At 38.4% G+C, this 18323-nt stretch overlaps 1 protein-coding gene across 4 annotated transcripts in view; it reads right to left on the bottom strand.

Annotated features, from left to right (window-relative positions):
- Positions 1–403: 403 nt before the first annotated feature.
- Positions 404–18323, bottom strand: part of FBXL2 (F-box and leucine rich repeat protein 2) — a 50562-nt gene continuing 32642 nt past the window's right edge. For 3 of the 4 annotated variants that reach the window (XM_035568840.2, XM_050708578.1, XM_050708577.1), the window contains 10 exons: positions 18211–18279; positions 18032–18127; positions 17589–17715; positions 17319–17393; positions 12702–12832; positions 8117–8177; positions 6576–6620; positions 5940–5996; positions 1398–1610; positions 404–550 (listed from right to left, as the gene is read on the bottom strand). In XM_035568840.2, the coding sequence (XP_035424733.1) occupies positions 443–550; positions 1398–1610; positions 5940–5996; positions 6576–6620; positions 8117–8177; positions 12702–12832; positions 17319–17393; positions 17589–17715; positions 18032–18127; positions 18211–18279 (982 nt within the window). In that variant the 3' untranslated portion in view covers positions 404–442. Of the gene's footprint in view, positions 551–1397; positions 1611–5939; positions 5997–6575; positions 6621–8116; positions 8178–12701; positions 12833–17318; positions 17394–17588; positions 17716–18031; positions 18147–18210; positions 18280–18323 lie in introns of all 4 variants that reach the window. The other variant, XM_035568842.2, reaches the window with a different exon arrangement.

Genomic DNA, 18323 nt, shown 5'->3' with positions numbered 1-18323 from the left:
TAAACCTGATATTTAATCTGCCACATATATTACAGAACAGCAGGTTCAGTTTCTTTGTGTGACTGACTTGAGCCCCCAACTTCACCTTACAACTTCACACTGAATAGCGCTTAGAAATGCAAAGTAACTTCCAAGTTTAGTGAACATTCACCAAATAGCCACTATGCTGAAACGCCCCCGCATTTTACAAGATACTTCAGTTCTCATGCCAACAGAAGGAAGGAGTTACTAATACAAACCAAAGCATCACCAACCAACTTAATCCACGTCTGAACATTATGTTAAGATTTTTACCTGGAAAAAAAAATGCTTTTCTTGTCACAAAACTGGATGACCAAACACCACCATTATAACTGTCAGGAAACTGACTCCTTCCACTGATTTTCAGTCCAATTCTTTTCTTCAACAACAACAAAAAAAGTGTGGTTGCACTTACTTACTGTCAAAGAATAATACAGCATCTGCAGAGGCGCTGTCCACTCCCTCCTACCGAAGGAGGGGGAGTTACTGGAGCAAAGTAAGCATGAACTTTCACGTGAGGTAGATGAGCCTGTGGATGAAAAGCCTGCATATTAATGGGAGAGAAATACGCATAACTAGTAAAGAAACAGTACACCTCAAGTACTGCCAACATCAGCTCTCGTTACAGTTGGTTAGCTAAAAAGCATCTATACATTTGAAACCCTCCAAGCTGCCTTCTGACACGTAATTCCTGTGCTCCATCTGGCTCAGGCACACTGATGCCTGGGCACACTCACCTGGTCAGGGTTCCCCTTTTTTTCCCAGCAAAGCACTCATCAGCCAAAGAGCTCTCTACCAAAAGAAGCATGTGTCTTGCCACAGAGGAGAGATGGACTTCAAGCTATTGAACAAAGACTGGTCTGTACCTTGTCTCCCATATTCCCTGGTTCTCTCATCCTGGAAAGCAACAGGGAATAGAACAGGGCATCTGCCCTCACCAGTCACTATCAGAGACAAGCTTTCCATTTGCAAGAGTATTTGGACAAAACTCTGTGTGATACTAAGCTGCAGGTGACTCTAACAGTAAGGCTAAATGCTGTCCCACCTCCTCCCCCCGCTCTGTTATGCAGTCCCTGACTTAACAGGGCAAGTACATTGAGGAAAAGAGCTTGTGACCAGATTCCAAGACCTAACTGCCCTACAACACATTCACTGAAATTGCCATGCAGATGTTTTACTATTGGCTCTGTATAGTAAGAGTGTGTATTCTGGGAGAATTAAAAAAACGTCACAAAATCCTAAAACCATAGAAACTGGTATTTAATATAGAGAAAGCAGAAGGCTCCTTTGCCTGAGACATCTGCAGGACTCCTACAGCCTCAAGAAGTATCACTGGCTTGGGTGCTCCCACCTGAGCAAGTCAGCACAACACGTACTCGGATTCTTTTGATTCCAGCCCGCGTGACTTGCTGACAGTCATACAGCTCGATTCTCTCCAAGTTGTGGCAGTTCTCCAGGTGTTCCAGAGTTACATCAGTGATGAGAAGACAGTTATCAAGCTCCAGCACTTGGAGCCTCTCATGACCACACGTACTGTTGCTCAGATGAAGAATCCCATCATCAGTGATCAATTCACAGTGAGATAAGCTCTAAAACGGAGAGGCAAACAGTTAACATCACTCAATCCAAAACTACTTAGTCCTCTAAACACCAGCAGTCCTCCTCAACCTCTTTCTAGTGGTTAAACAGCTACAAAGAATATAAAGCTTATTTCCAAAGCAGTAACAAAAGAATCAGTTGAAGTTAACAAAACAAGAGCTGTATTTAATTTTTAACTTTGCTTCAAAAAGAGTAGTTAAGCTGACAGTACCAAAAGATGCATCACTGGCAAATTCCTCAACCCCCTCTGCTCTTGATGAATGTGAGAGTTTAGTGTTGTGCACCTCAGTCACAGCAAGGCCTAAACAGCTATTCAGCATGCCAGAAACAGAAGCCAACTTCAAAAGTTGATCAAGAATGTACAGGAATAGATGGGGATCTACTGACAGCAGTGACTTTCACAGCTACCACGATACAGTCAGTTTTCATACACACCACTGGGTCCAAGCAAGTGCAGGTCCACACAGATAAAGAATTCCAGACTGATTTGCCAAATAAAGGTTTCAGGAAAACCATGAGGGTTTAGCACCTCAGGCTATACATACAAGGAGTAACAAATACCTTGCAGAGCTGCAGGAGCAGGTCTCCTCTGCAACAGCCAGCATAATAAACCAAAAAATTCCACTCCTCTTCAGCATACTTCTTTACTCCCTTGCATTTCAAGGCATGGAAAAACTTGCGTCACCTCAGACAGTAGCACCACATAAAGCAGTTTCCTGCTTCCTTCAGGTAATTCACGACTTTTGGAGAAGCGCTGAAGCCCTGATGATGATGACAGGAAACATCGTCCCTCAGAGGTGGCTTAAAAACTCCATTGTCAATGAAATGAACACTCTCAAGGCTTCCGCACTGGAGATGTACAGGATCTACGCACTCTTCTCACTCCGGGTCCTCACAGCTAGCTCTATGCTCTCCGCTCAGCCCTCTGCTGAGCTGATATTACTTGTATCTAAGCCTAATAGTGACTGGTGTTGAAGCGGCACTTCCTTACTACAAGTATTTTTCAGACAGCAACTGATGAAGAAATGCTTGCAGCAATCCAAAAGTGCTTTTTAACTCAGCACAAGCAAGCAAACAACAGCACTCAGCGGTCCCTCTTGCCAATAACCTGAATCAAATATGTAATCCTTCCCTTCTTCTCTCCATACATTGCATCTATCATCTTTTATTTGAGCCTGACAGGGAAGTCTGAGGACTGCCAGCTCTTGCTTACCCTTACTTTACCTCAGATAGAATAATCAGCAGTTCTTGCCTGTTATCAGTCACACAGAACAACTCGCCCTGCCCTTCAGAACAACTCACCTCTCAACTTCCTTTTTTCTCCTTTGCTCACCAGCATGAAGGATGAGTGAGTAACCACAGAAGAGAATAGGAGACAAGTCCACAACTATCTTCTTTCCTGCATCTCCAGCTGCTCAATTTTACTCGCTTATCAAGTGTAAGCAGACAGCAATGATGAGCAACACCACAACTAGTGCATACTGTCTCCAAAAGGCCAAAGAAATTAAAAGCTTGACCCTATCAACAGCATTTTATCTTATATGTTTACATTCTGTGAGTCTATTAACTCTTTAAATATTTAATTTTTCTCTCCTATACCTACTTTCTTTTAGGATGTTTTGAGCATTTGAATTGGCTTACAGCCTGGAAACAATCAACAATTTCAGGGTTAAAGAACATTTATAATAGACCTGTTTCGAGGAAGGACAGAAGGTTATGTGAAGCTGTCGGCTACAGCAGCAGTCTACTGGCTAATTAAGAGTTTTCCATCCCAGGAAGTAAGCAGCTTATAAAATTCGGTTTTCCTGAGACACTGTATTTGGTACTGAAAGGACAATACAGGATGTGCAGCTGAGTTCACAAAACTTTGTAAAACAAATATGCAAAACATGCAACTTTTCTGACCTCATAGACTTGTTAAAAACTGTTAATAACTTTGACTGTACGAAGATTTTTGCTTGAAATCTTTAGAATAAAGAGATCAAATTAATTTTTATTAATACATGTTAAAGGCTGTGTGTATATCAAATATGGCACGATATACCATGACAGTAAGAAACAGTATGATTAACTGAAGAATTCAACTGTCCTCATCTCCAGGAATATCAAGAGTGTTTCACAGTTTCTCTAAAAATCTGAATGCACAAATGTTAAACGCATGCACTGGAAATTACTTAAGTCCAGTAAGTAGTAAAGCATTTGTGTACTTTGACACCAATGAAGGTGTAACAGTTGGTTATAATTGGTTTAATGGTGCTTTTGCTTATTTCCACTGTCTACCAAGTCTCTGAACACCAAGAAACAAGTTCAAAGGTGATTTGTTCAACCTTTTGCTTATTTCCACTGTCTACAGAGTCTCTGAACACCAAGAAACGCATTCAAAATTGATTTATTCAACTTCAAAATACTTGTTTAAACTGCAAATATACCTAAACATATGTTAAACCACAGCAGCCACGTAACAGTTTACAGAACTATCAACAGTACACAATTTCAAATCTAAAGCATCAAGATTAATTCATGTAGGTTGACATCTGTGACCCTGTTTTTTTCTGTTCCTGTAATTCTCACCCATCACTGTTCACTCACAGATGTATTACTACTATACACAGGATATACACCTCAACAAAAAAATTAATTTTTACGGGTCCCCTAGAAAACTATGTTATTTTACCACTGCCACACTTCGCTGTCCGTGGGCTAACACACAGACAAAGGTATTCACTGGTGCCAGCAAACAGGAGCAGGTTAATAAATGAAAATAATTAGTTTTTATGACCTCTCTGGTGAAGCACTGGCAGAAGTGGTACAGAAGATCTCTTGCATGTACTAATGACAATTGGGACTACAATACAAACAGAAATACCCATTGCAGAAGAACAGACAGCATCCCATATAAATGACTCCACATCTTTTGACAACCCTTGTTTGGATTAACATTAAGAATTACGGTACAAAAATGAGGTGGGACAATTAGCAAGCAAAAATGAAAAAGCAACAACAACAAATTGTTGGACTTGATGATCCTTATGGGTCCCTTCCAACTCGGGATATTCTATGATTCTATGAAATAATGAATAAGGCTCCCTTGTAAAAGTTCTCTCTCCTCATGTTGCTACCTTAGTTAACACTGAGCTGGAAAAGCCAATCATAAGACAATTCAATTAACGAAGCAGCAAACCTTCCTCTAATCACATCTAAGAACAGATTATAAAGATACCTGTTCTCACAAGTACATTCACAGTAGCATATCACAAATCTACACTTATGGGACAACTGGCTCTAAATGCAGGAGCTCCTACTCTATGGATGGTCTAGCAATTTTGTTGTACCTTTAAAGAACAGACAATTTTAAGCCACCTGAAATTTTAATGTTCTGAAAGATCTAACCAACCACTCCCTAAAAAACAGCTCTTTGAAATATGGTAAGCAGAGTACCCCACCAAAGGCATCTCAATCCTCTCCATTTACTTCTGAAATGTCAAAAAAAGTTCCACAATTTACTAGGTAAACTTAGTCCTCGGAAGAACTGCTTGCATGCAAAACTGATTACAGAACGGGATTTGGATTTATCTTTACTTAGTGATTTTATTTTTTTATTTTTTGTTTATTCAGTATTTGACTTGCTTCAGTCTGTAACTTGAAGTCTCATACTCCCTAAAAAAAAATTAGTAAACACACAAGAATATCTATAAAGGATTTGAGTACAGTAAATTGTCTATAAAATATTTTATTTGAATTAAGGAATCACATATGAAGGATGTTAACCATAAAATATAAGCCTTCTGGTTACTACTCACTGCAGTAACCAGAGGTAATGATTTTTATCACATTATTTATTTATGTATTATACAATACATAAATAATATGTATTGTATGTATATACATATGTAATATATATATATATTATATACGTATATATGTATGTATGTACATATATAATATGTATAATATGTATTATACAATACATAACTATTTATTATTATGTATGATAATTTTAATTTAGTTATAATAAATAATTATAATGTTTTTAATTTATCACAATTTATTTATCACAATTTATTTAACCAAAGGTAATGATTTTTATCACAATTTATTTAATTATTTCAGTAGTAATCTGCTTCTTTTAGAACACTTGTGAAATCTGCCTTTTTTGGATAGTATCGTTCTACTTCATATCGTTCTACTTCAGGAAACTCGTATATACATGGTGGATAGTCTGTTTTTTATGTCACAGACACACAGCTATGTCATCGCAGTTGTGTATACATACAGTTTGGGGTTATGTGTCAAAGTTCACATACAGAAGTTAAACTTACCAATGCCTGTAGTTTAGGACAGTGTATAGAAAGTTGTATCAATGTGCTGTCAGTTATCTAGGGAAAACAAAAACATAAGTTACTGACAGTGGCAAGGGCAACCCTCAAGTAAGATATCCCCTTCTGTAACAGATAAAAGCTGTTTTATCTCTGTCATGCACTTTTCTGAAAAATGCACAATCACCTGTTGGTGATTCAAACACCTCATGGCCTCAAGTTGCGCCAGGGAAGGCTTAGGTTGGCAATTAGGAGACATTGGTTCTCAGGAAGAGTAGTCAGGCATCGGAACTGGTTGCCCAGGGAAGTGGTGGCGTCACCATCCCTGGAGGTGTTCAAGGAAAGGTTGAACCTTGTGCTTAGGGACATGGTTTAGTAGGTGACATTGGTGCATGGTGATGGTTGGACCAGATGATCTTGAAGGTCTTTTCCAACCTTAATGATTCTATTTCCTTGTATAGAATTTCCCTATAGTTATATTTTTACTCTCAATACCACAGCACTCATAAGAAAAAAAAAAGGCAACAACAACAACCACCACCACCAAAACCGCCAAAGCATATTTATCTCAAAGTGCTGATGTTCTTATTGGCACTACATCCTTACACGTTTGATATTCCTTTTCCTATTAAATCTCACCAAAACACATTCTTCCAAGTCCATCTTCTCCAGCTCATGGCAATTCTAAAATTAAAAGAAAAATAAAAAAAGGATAAATAAAAGATGAAATAACCTATAGCTGTGAGATCATGCACAGGGCTAGTGACATGGGAAAACACAACCTTCAAGAAGAAATTGAGAGCTAAATCCCTTCAAGTATTTGACAACCAAAGGACAATTATTAATAATAATAAAAAATTACAAAAAACATAAGCAATACACCCCCCACCACCTCCCTAACTGCTATGCTTTCGGTCTTCTCTCTTACTAAGGGATGTTTCTCCTACTTGCCCTGTGAGGTTTGCAACAGCGTGTGAACAGAATTCAACCATCCTTGCTTTCCTCCCCCCCGCTGAGGTCAACTTCAATTCAAACCTATAGTATTTATTGCATCTCTATTAAAGTTAACTAATCTGCATACAGATGAATCCAACTTCTGTGTACATCAACCTGCATCAAACTAATCTGAAAGACACTTAAGCCTGTAAAACCTCTATTTATCACCATGCTTTTAGAATGAAGCCTTAAAACAATTTGTTTTGCTACTGAATGACAAAAATATTAAAATAAGGTCCACTTTAAGGCTGGGAGAAAGCTGCACTTCACTTTTTTTTTTTTTGTTCCTAGTAATAATACATGCAATTTTCCCAATATTCCAATATTCTTAGAGATCTCTAGCAAACTTTTAGAAGTGCTTTCAATAGCTGATCATGACTAATTTCAAGAAAATGATGTAACCTTGTGACCTTGTAGAAGACCACTCTGTGCCACTGCTCAGACCTACCCCCAGCCCTTATTGTTAGCAGGCACAGGAAGAAATGGTTTAATAGCAGCTCCCAGAAGCAGGCTTCAGGTGACTACTGGAAGACCAAAGATGTACTGGTGAATGATTAGAAAACCACTTTGTTTAACCACTGTGGCTAGAAAGACTCTCATTCACGCTAAATATCATTAGTATAAATTAATCCTGTCTACAGAGTATTATTATTTTTGTGTCCAGATTTCTCAAACCAGCGAGCATACAAATATAACTTTAAGCACTTGATATAATCCGTATGTTTACATATGTACAGCATGAATCCCGGCACAGGTCCTTATAGTTTACAATACATGGCTGAAAATTTTTTTTGTAGCTTGAAAGTATGGTCAGAATAACCTATTCTACGATGATTTCAGGTGTAAACATGACAAGGTATGTGTCATCTTTATATGGGAAATTTGGCTAGAATGAGTAATGCGATTTTAGAATTGTTATGCTAAGCATAACAAATCCAATTTAAACATACCAGAAAAAAAGAGGAAAAAAGTGAAAACAAGTGGAGAAGTATAGCAAAACAGATCAAGTTGCAGCTCTAAGTACAATAAAGAAATAAAATAAATTTTTGTCCCCTCCTCCACTGGATTCTTTCTCCTTTATTTTTCTTCTTCTCATATTCCTTCCCAGCAGGACTACATCAATTCACAGCTGCTCAGCAGCAATGAAAACAAAGTAGGCTCTCACTTTCTGAAATGGCTCTTACCCGTGCTAGAAGGGTAAAACCAGCATCTGTAAGATGTGAACATCTTGCAGCTTCCAAAATCCTGAAAAAGTTTTCAATATTAAAGAAAACATTAATACAGAGGAAAGCAAATATATTTGAGACACAAATCTGTCTTATAAAACTTAAAAATAATTATCTCTATCTTACATCTTAATAGCAAACACACATGCCTATTTTTCACAGTGATTTGCAATTAAGAAGTGCTAGGCAGACTTTGAATCCAGTTTATAAGAGTCTAACAATTACAGCACAGATGAAGTTTAATACTCAAATTTTCTCAATATTTAGTGAAAAGAAGTATGCATAATTGTAGGCATTTTCACCTCTTGTTTCAGTAAGACAGCAAAATGCTTATGTTTTCTCAAGTGTTATCTTAGCAACTATATGCGAGAATACACCCTGAGTCAAGAAAAACCACAAAGGCTGCATCTAAAACGCGTCATTTAAACACAGGAAGTTGGGAAGCCATAGAACTGAGAAACTGCTTACTAGAAATCTGCTCTCAGAGCCTGTCCACAAAGGACTGTGAAACAAGTCACCAGAAAGCAAGGAGCTTAAACTCTCAAAGGCCAAAGCAAAACCAATAAACTACAACAGCACAACCTTAAAGAAAATAACACTGAATATTTTGGAAAGATAAATCCAACACTATTTCAAGAGGCAGTGGGAAGCAGTGCTGACAAAGCAAAGGTCAACTGCCCCAAACAGCACTCCAGGCCTCCATCCCATTGATGTGTTTTTTGTTTCTTCTTTTTTTAATGAACATTTTTTTTACTTTGCAAGTGGAGTAAGTATCAAGACGAATAAGGAGAAGGCACAGCACTATGGCATCAGAAGCACAATTATGTACAACTTTTTCATTTACCACAGCAAACATTTATTTTCTACTGGGGGGTTGTAGGGAAGGAGGCAGAGAAAGATGGACAAAGAAACTCTTGCTGTGGTGGTACTCAGAGGCACCTGGATCTGTCCACTAGTTTAAGAGGTCATAAGAAAGCATTCTTGCAATGAACAAAGTGCAAAGGGAAAAGCCATGCTGTGTCCATGAGAAAAATACAACTGCATCAGACTGTGGGATGTGGGCCTCTGACTTTGCTGAATCAATCTCTTCTAAGCCAAAAGCAGGAGCACAGCTGAGCTTAGAGGCACGCAGCCCCACAGGCTATACACCCTTGATAACCATTTCCAGAGCACTATTCCATGAGGTTCAGAAGGAAACTCACAAAAAGCCAAGAGAGAGGTACAGAATAGCTACCACTTTCCTAATGGATGTTTATAACACCTCTGGATTGTTCTTTCCACACTCGTGTACACACTTGTAAATGCACTTGTATTTGGGGGCTTTGTCCCCTTCCCTAAAGGGCAGTTAGCAACCCATCACAAAACACTCAGCTAATCTGAAAATTACCTTGGGTATCAGATAGGAAGAAGGAAAAACAAAACCAAACAACCCATAAGCAACAACAAGCATAATTAGCATAATTCAGGTCACATATGTTACCCTTCTTACTCCTTTCATCATTCACTTGCTTTTAACGCCATCTACTCTGACAACCATTAGATTCCCTACACTTCTGACTTTAAAGGGGGAAAATAATGACGTCTACAGTGGGCAAATCGGTGGTGATGCTACTTACAGCACAACCAGTCGAAAAATTCTGAAGAACAATGAAGCAGGGGGTACGAGACCAGACGACTAGCAGCTCTACCCTTCCGGAAACTGGGTGAGCAGTCAGTCAGAAGAGCAGAATGGTGAGAATGAGCTATGTACCGGCACACTGCATCAGTCAGGTCCCAGTATGAAAAACACGTGGAATGGCACTGGTCTGCACAGAAATGAGTGAACTTCTAATTTTTGCTTCATTTTAGTGACTGCACTTAATTCTAGAGGGCTCCAGGGATTTTTTTTTTTTCCCCAGATACTGCTGGCCTCTATTTCTTATCCACTGATTTGTGTCAAAGTATCTAGCATAGGAGCTGAACAAGCAAATTATACCCCAGAGTGGATTCCCTATTCCTATAAATCAGTGTTCTCTGAGACAGACCTCACAGCAGCACTCATCATCTACATATGTCTTTCGGGCACACCTGGAGCATACCCATGCACAGCACCTCCTTATTCTTTATGAATTAGCAGCAGATGTGCAACAACATTGGTGGGGCTAACAGCAACAAGATCCTAATTTTTGCAGCCATATCTAGACAAAGATATTCTGGAAGCAACAGTGTTCACAGGTGCTTTTCTCAATAAGCCTCACCAAAAAACCTACCAGTATTTTAACACTAAAAGGTGTTAAAAAAAATTAGAAAAAAAGAAGGTATCAAGCACTTAAATGAGTAGATTTTACAAAAGCTATCAGGAGACTGCTATATCTTGACATGGGGGAAAAAAACAGCTGAAGGGAGTTGGTCAAGCTTAGTATTTGTTTTCCAGAAGAAGAGTGGTAACAGCTGCAGAGCACAGCACTATCCCAGAAAAAAAGCATAGTGGGACATCCAAAACCCCAAAGTCACATGAGAGTGGCACAACACTGAAAGTGTTCACAAGTTTCCTAACACAGCCAGCATGTCCAACAGATGCATGAGAATTAGGTTCTTGCATATTTTCTTTCATACTCAACATTGAAATATTCAGAAGGCATGAACAAGTCTGGAATTACATTTCTGTTTGACTTCCAAGGTGTTTTTTTTTAATCAAGTATTTTCAACACATGAAGGTCTAGATGTAACAACACCAACTGTCTAGATGTAACTAGATGTATCACCCATCTTTCCACCACAGGCTCCTTGGCAGTCATCACTGCAAAGGGTCAATTTTCTTTCCTTATACTTTACCTCTTTACAGGAGGAAAACAGCAGAAACCTTCCCCCTCGTGGCACAGACAGGGACTAACAGTTTTCATAACAAAGGCAGGCTTGCCTGCATGAGTGACTATTTCCTGTTTAGAAGATATTAAATATTCTTCTAAAGAAAAATGATTCTTGCTAAGCTTGTAATTCCCCATTGAAAGATCTGTGCAATTAATAATACTTTAGACTTCCTTTAATTTCCCATGTGAGCTGTGAATTGAGAGAATTGGAGCAATCACATAAGAAGACCAGTAATAACAGCACGACTTCCTAAGGAATACAATTAAGTGTGTCAAAAGTTTCCTAAGCCCCCAACATAAGAATACATAAGCCCTTGTGAGTATGAATAGTTATGCGAAGGAGACCATCACTTTGTAGTTGTCTTAAGGAAAGGTTTCCTAAAGTGACAAAAGCTCTTTTTAATTCAGACAGATACTCTGATCTTCAGCATACTGCACACTGGCATCTGAATGTAGTTTCCCCTAATTCTTATAAGCTTTGTTTTGCTCCATTCATCTGTGATTCATGTATTAAAAAGTGGCGATTCCTGCATGTTCCTGTCAGAAATAGCAATTCAGTGTTATCCAAAGATCTTTTGTTTTGACTTTGTTTATATTACAATTAGACCTTACAATTCGTATTAGTGTCTACAACTAGAGCTGCTGCTGCACAACCGAACCTTTCATTATTAAAGCTGAAACTTTCCCCACTTCAGAGAATACCATCATAATATACATGAAAATACAAACTGTATCAATGTGAAAGTTTATATTATTTTTAATTGACAGATAATTCACATATGGTAATGACATAATAAAGCCATGGCTGTTTTCCTTCTCCCAGCCCTTTTGTGCTGCAGAGGGGGAGGGAAACCAAAAGCAAACATCCCACAAGCAGCACGATTCCCTGCTGTGGGGGAGGCTCCAATTAAAACTAACTTCAGTGCTATCCCACTGACAGATCCAGCCCCAGGAACGTGCAAGATGGAGACAAAGCCAATACCTTAACTCCGCACTGTAATTTGCTGCTCTAAAAGTATATTAGCACTTGCCCTAACAGATACCAAGAAAAGGCTGGAGAAGAACCAGCCTCAGAGGACAAAAATTCCAACCAGCTTTTGAGCCCAGTACACAAAATTTATCCCAGAAACACAAGTCCTCAGTGCTTACAGTGGCATTAGTGCACTCCATGTCATTGTTTAAGAATACCAGGATACATATTACTACAGAGCATATTAAAAATGCATTTATAACAAAATCTGTAAATACAATACTTAAGTATAGCTTAGTTATTTTTTTCAAGACAAATGACCATATAAAACCACATTAGATTAAAAATATCACAAGACAACTACAGATACTTTTACCTTTAAAAAAAATAGGTTTTAGATCTTCTTTCATCTGGCTCATAATGAGTACACAACATTCAGCTAGAAGCACAGAACTGAACTGCTAGGTTCAAGATGGTTTATTTGTCATATATCTTTTTTCTTATATACTGTGGACTACATTCATATGATAGCTACACTAAGAACCAGCCCTCTAGTTTAGATTCAGCTGGTACCTCTAACTTAATGTTTTGATTGTAAAGGTAATGTGAACAACACAAAACTAAATCAAACCTGCAGATATCAGCCATTATCTTCAGAAGTGAATTTCTTAGATCAGGCCAGAAATAACATGACATATATATGATGTGCTCATGACATACTCACTTCAGCCTTGGGCAGTTTAGACCAAGTGCTGTGAGAGAAGCATCTGTAAGGTTGCTACAGCCAGAAACACACAGTGACTGAAGTCTATGGCATCCTCTACAGATTTTTACAATACCCTCATCTGAAATTTGCTGCAACACAGAAAAAGGCTGAAGTTATCAAGTCATCTGTCAAGAACAAAAATCAAGTCATATTACTGAACTTTGTGTCATATTGTATATAACCTTGGCAACCTGTGGCTTTTCAACCACAAAATAACATCATGACACCATGTTCACTGATAACACTGAAGATAATCAACACAGATGTTTCCTACTTTTGCATTTTTCCACAGACCTGGAGAACTGCTCAAAGGCAGTCTGAAGAACAGAGGAAGTCTTGCTTGCTTTGTATTTGCTTTATAATTTTCACATAACACTTTATTTTTTCTCCAAATTGTAGTTATCATCATGTCAAATGTCTTATTTCTTATACACTTGTAGAGTTCAGGTCTTTCTTTCCAACGACTCTGCAGGTAAGTTTATGAACAGTACAAAAGAGCTTAAAAATCTCAATGCAGGACAAGTAACTACCTATTTTACATTGGAGCTACAAGACCCAAGGGTAAAAATCCTTCACTTACGGTTTGATTCAAAGAACAAGGTTTTTCATTTGTCAAAAGTGTTCTGTACTAAATATTCTTAAAAAAAGTAACTCTCAGTTTGGGAGATGAATAAAAAAAATTCTCTCTGAAACAGATGCTGTAAGAAATAGCCCCAATGCAGCTGCACACAAAACAGCAACAGGAACTAGATTATTGAATGTGTGTGCAAATATTTATTTATATGTACTTTATTCTGGAAGGTGTTCTCCCCTCCTCCCACTCCTACTCCAAGAAATTTCTTTCTGCTGCTGAATGGACTGATCCTTCACAGTGAGATAAGCCTATTTTATTTCCTGAACTAGTATTACTCTTGCAACAGTAGCAAACCCTGCTAGCATCTTCCAAATTAAAGTACACATTCCTTTTATAAGTCACCCATCTGGGTATGCTAACACCACTATAGCATATTTCTGAGGCTAACCATTACCACAAACATTACATTTCATAGAAGAAAACAGGATGAGAAATCATATTTCAGCACAAAGGGACATCACCTTATGATCCCCTCAAAACATCATTTTTTAATAGCAGTAGTTTGAATTTGCAAATTGTTCTATCACATAAAAATTATTCCAGACAGAAAGCTACAAGTCCTGTCTTCTTTTTGTGGATCCATAAGGACTTGCTTTAACTATAGAAGCTAAGCTTTTATTAATAATATTTATTGTTATTAAAAGTCCAATGCCAATCAAGTGTTTTCTGGCTTTGACTCAAAATATGCTATTTTCTGGATTTTTTTTTTGTTTGTTTCCTTTGAGAGGGACTCATGACATTATTATTGGGAAAATGAACTATTTTATAGGAAGGGACTACATAAAACTCTATGCTGCTGCAGATGGGCAAAACCTTCAAGTAATATATAGAAATGTTCTTATTCTGAAATTACTTGTGGTTTCAATGCCTATATCCCTCTCAGGAAAGAAAAGTGGCCAAAAATGTCTACAAGCTTCTACACTCTAAAGATGGTTCCTTTCAGATGTGCAGTTTCCAGAAGTAGTATCAGTATTTGGAACAGAGAGCTTGTGGATGCCCCGTCCCTGGAGATGTTCAAGACCAAGTTGGACAAGGCCCTGGACAACCTGATCTAGTGGGTGGCAACCTTGCACATGGCAGGGGGCTTGGGACTAGACGATCTCTAAGGTCCCTTCCAACCCGAGCCGTTCTGTGATTCTGTGATGATCAGTGGACCACTTGGTGGGTAAGGAATTGTCAGGATGGTTGCACAGGAAGAGTTGCAGTCAATGGCTCAATGTCAAATGGCTCAAGTGGAGATCAATAACAAGTGATGTTCCTCAGCAGTTAGTAAGGGGACTGGAGCTGTTTAATATCTTTGTTGATGACATGGACTGTAGGATCGAGTGCACCCTCAGCAAATTTGCTGATGACACCAAGCTGTGTGGTGTGGTTGATGCACTTGGAGGGAAGGGATGACATCCAGAGGGACCTGGGCAGGCCTGAGAGGTGGGCCTGTGCGAACCTCATGAGATTCAACAAGGCCAAGTGCAAGGTCCTGCTTCTGGATCAGGGCAATCCCAAGCACAAACACAAGCTGGGAAGAGAATGTATTGAGAGTGGCCTGAGGAGAAGGACCTGGGGGTGTTCACTGATGAGAAGCTGAACACAAGCCGGCAATGCGTGCTTGCAGCCCAGCAAGCCAATCATGTCCTGACCTGCATCAAAAGCAGCGTGGCCAGCAGGGCGAGGGAAGTGATTGTTCCCCTCTGCTCTGCTCTCATGAGACCCCACCTGGAGCACTGCATTCAGCTCTGGGACCCCCAGCACAAGAAGGACATAGATGTATTAGAATGAGTCCAGAGGAGGGCCATGAGGATGCTCAGAGGGCTGGGGCACCTCTCCTATGAAGAAAGGCTGAGGCAGTTTGGGTTGTTCAGCCTGGAGAAGAGAAGGCTCCAGGAAGACTTCCAGTGGCCTTCCAGCACCTAAAGGGGACCTGCAGGACAGCTGGGGATGGACTCTTTGACAGGGAGTGTAGTGATAGGACAAGGAGCAATGGCTTTAAACTTAAAAAGAGTAGATTTGGATTGGGTATTAGGAAGAAATTCTTTATTCAGAGAGTGTTGAGGCACTGGAAAAGGTTGCCCAGAGAAGCTGTGGATGCCCCATCCCTGGAAGTGTTTAAGGCCAGGTTGGATGGGGCTTTGGGCAACCTGCTCTGGTGGGAGGTATCCCTGCCTGTGGCAGGGGGGTTGGAATTTGATGCTCTTTAAGGTCCCTTCCAACCCAAACCTTTGATTCTATGATAAGTTAATTTCACAGCAACTAGAGCTGGCCTGTCATTTTAAAAAGACCATAAAACAGAGCCGCTAGAATTAAAGTGTGGATCATATGAAGCACATGGAGACTTGCTGTGTAAAAATCAATGCTAGCCCTTTGATCACAAAGAGCCTAAATGCTTCTGGAAATATGCTTCTAAGGCCAGCAAGTTCTCTAGTGAAACAGAGCTTCAAAGCACACACAACTAGGTAGTACGTACAAACTATCAACTCAAACAATTCAAAGGGAAAAAACACTTTTTTTTTGGAAGTTAATCCTACGTGACAACTAATATACTGGCCCAATGGAAAACTCCAGTACACTTCTATGCCAATGCCCCTTTTAGGTGGCAGAGATCATAACTGAGTATTATCAGACCTCGAGAGCCTTCTGCAAAAATACTCATAAAAGGCTGCAACCTGCCATATATCATTAGACCCTGGTAAAACACAACAGAAAAAGAAGCTATGAGGAGGAGGACAAAATGAAGAGTGAAAGGAAAGGAAATTATGGCCTACCTTTATTTTTGTAAGTGTGGTTCTGACCAAAAAGAAGGAAATTCTATTCATTTCCATTATCATTACGTATACAACTGCAGTGTTAAAGTAGCTAGCTTGATTTTCCTTTTCTTTCGTTTTTTTTCTGAGAAAGTTAAAGGTTTGAAACAAATTTCAGATTGAAAAATCTGAGAATTCTCTTTCCTTAGACGTGCCTCATGGAAGCTTAAGATTTGTATTCATATTGTTCCTAATTTCTTCAAAATTTAAGGTAACTTGTAATAATCCCTAATACTTCAAAATAAAACTTTTTTTTAAAGTCTATTAATTTAATCAAAAATTTCATCAAATCTTAAGAAAAAACGGTCCCATGCCACATTAATTGAGGAAACAGATTTCAATGTTTGAGCCCAAGCAGATTTTATGACACAATAAATTACCAATAAAACTGAAGAAATTTTTCCAAAAGCAAAAAAAAATAACATTTGAAGTTGTATGACTGAAAAACTGAAACTTTAATTTATTTCAAACTTTACCAAGGACTTACTAAGAATGACTTAAATACATTTCAAGCCTAAAAGATCTCTCCCACTCCTAAAAAGTCACATCAGGAACAACAACAAAAAAAAAAGCAGACAAACTACAGCAAATTTAATTTTTGTGTATTCTCTAAGTAAAATTAAACAAACATGTATGATTCCCAGTCATTTCATTACAAATCAATGTATTCTTCCATTAATGCTAAAAAAACATGCCTTTCTGCTACTTAGATGGTTCTGAATCATCCTGTTATGATGCCATTGCATTGTAATCTCCATTATGTAGCCCACAATATGGCTTCTGCTCCATTAGAAACCTTAAAATTATGAACAGAGAAAAATGTTTGACCTTAATATATGGGAGAATATGAACTACATCTTTAAAACTGTATGTTTTAATACATACACAATTCATCTGAGTTGAATGAACACAGTTAATTCAAACTCTGGAGCTTGCTACAGTCAAAAGGTAGAATGAGGAAAAATAACCCAACACTCCAAATCTACATTCAGTTCATTTTAGATATCTATTCCACATAAAATTCTGCAAACTGCAGAGATGTACAATTTGAATTATTTAAGTATGCAACAACTAAATTCATTAGCATTTGAAGATGGTTTAAGATTCTTAGAGAATATATCTTTTGAAGTTTCAAATACTTACTGTGCAGGATTGCAAATTCAGGATTGCAAGTTCATGACAGTGATTTTGAATGTGTTTCAGGGCTTCATCTTCCAACTGTATTAGCAATTAAATTGGACATAGGAAAAGAAACAAGAAATTAAAAGCAAACCAAACTAGACAAATGAGTGTACACATCTTGTAATATTGAACAAAAGATTATAACAAAACCAATATTTTTTAATTCATGAAGATTTCAAAAAGCCAAAAGAAAAAATGTATTTCTAAAGGATCACCCAAGCAGTTATGTACCTGTGTGCAACCTCTAAGAAATAGTGCTTTTAGTCCACTACACCCTTTCACCAGTGCTTCAATACCATCCTTTGTAATCTGATCACACCAGGACAGATTCAAATGTTCCAGATTTCTGCAACCCTCACTGGGAGAATTAAAAAAATACATAAAGTTAAATCCAGCCTTCAAATAGTCATAACAGTGGGAAACCCAAATTAAACACACTGTTAGAAGTTAGTGATAGCCAGTGGACTGTGCCAGGCCTCTACAGAAAAGTCATGAGAAAAGACCACACACAAACATCATTGTCCACACACAAGCAGTGCTAGATACAAGATACAGTCAGTGCTGATGCACAATATTAAGGTTCAGCACTGTGTTGTTTTTTAAAAAAAACTTTATTATATATTGAACAGCTCTTTAAATTCTTTTCTTTAATACAAAACACTATATCTTCTTACCTTAAACCTTTCAAAGAGCTGTTTGTGATGGCTACACAAGATGTCAGATCCAGATGTTTCAGCTTGGAACAGAATCTGCTAAGACTGTAACACGTACTGCAAAACAGCAGACACACTAAAAATACCTTCAGCTACTTCTTCCAAATTCCACCAACAAACAAAGAAACTCTTTGACTTACCTGTCAGTGATTTTTGTGCACCCATTTAGATTTAAGTGTTCGATGTTTCTACAGTTCTGTGCAAAGGTCCTGAAACAGCAACAAAAAGCTAGAAAATCACTGTTATGTCTAGT

This window comes from Cygnus atratus, chromosome 2 (genome assembly GCF_013377495.2).
Source record: "Cygnus atratus isolate AKBS03 ecotype Queensland, Australia chromosome 2, CAtr_DNAZoo_HiC_assembly, whole genome shotgun sequence".
NCBI lineage: Eukaryota > Metazoa > Chordata > Aves > Anseriformes > Anatidae > Cygnus > Cygnus atratus.
The sequence above is the reverse complement of the archived record's forward strand: the minus strand, read 5'-3'. Positions and strand labels throughout refer to the sequence as shown.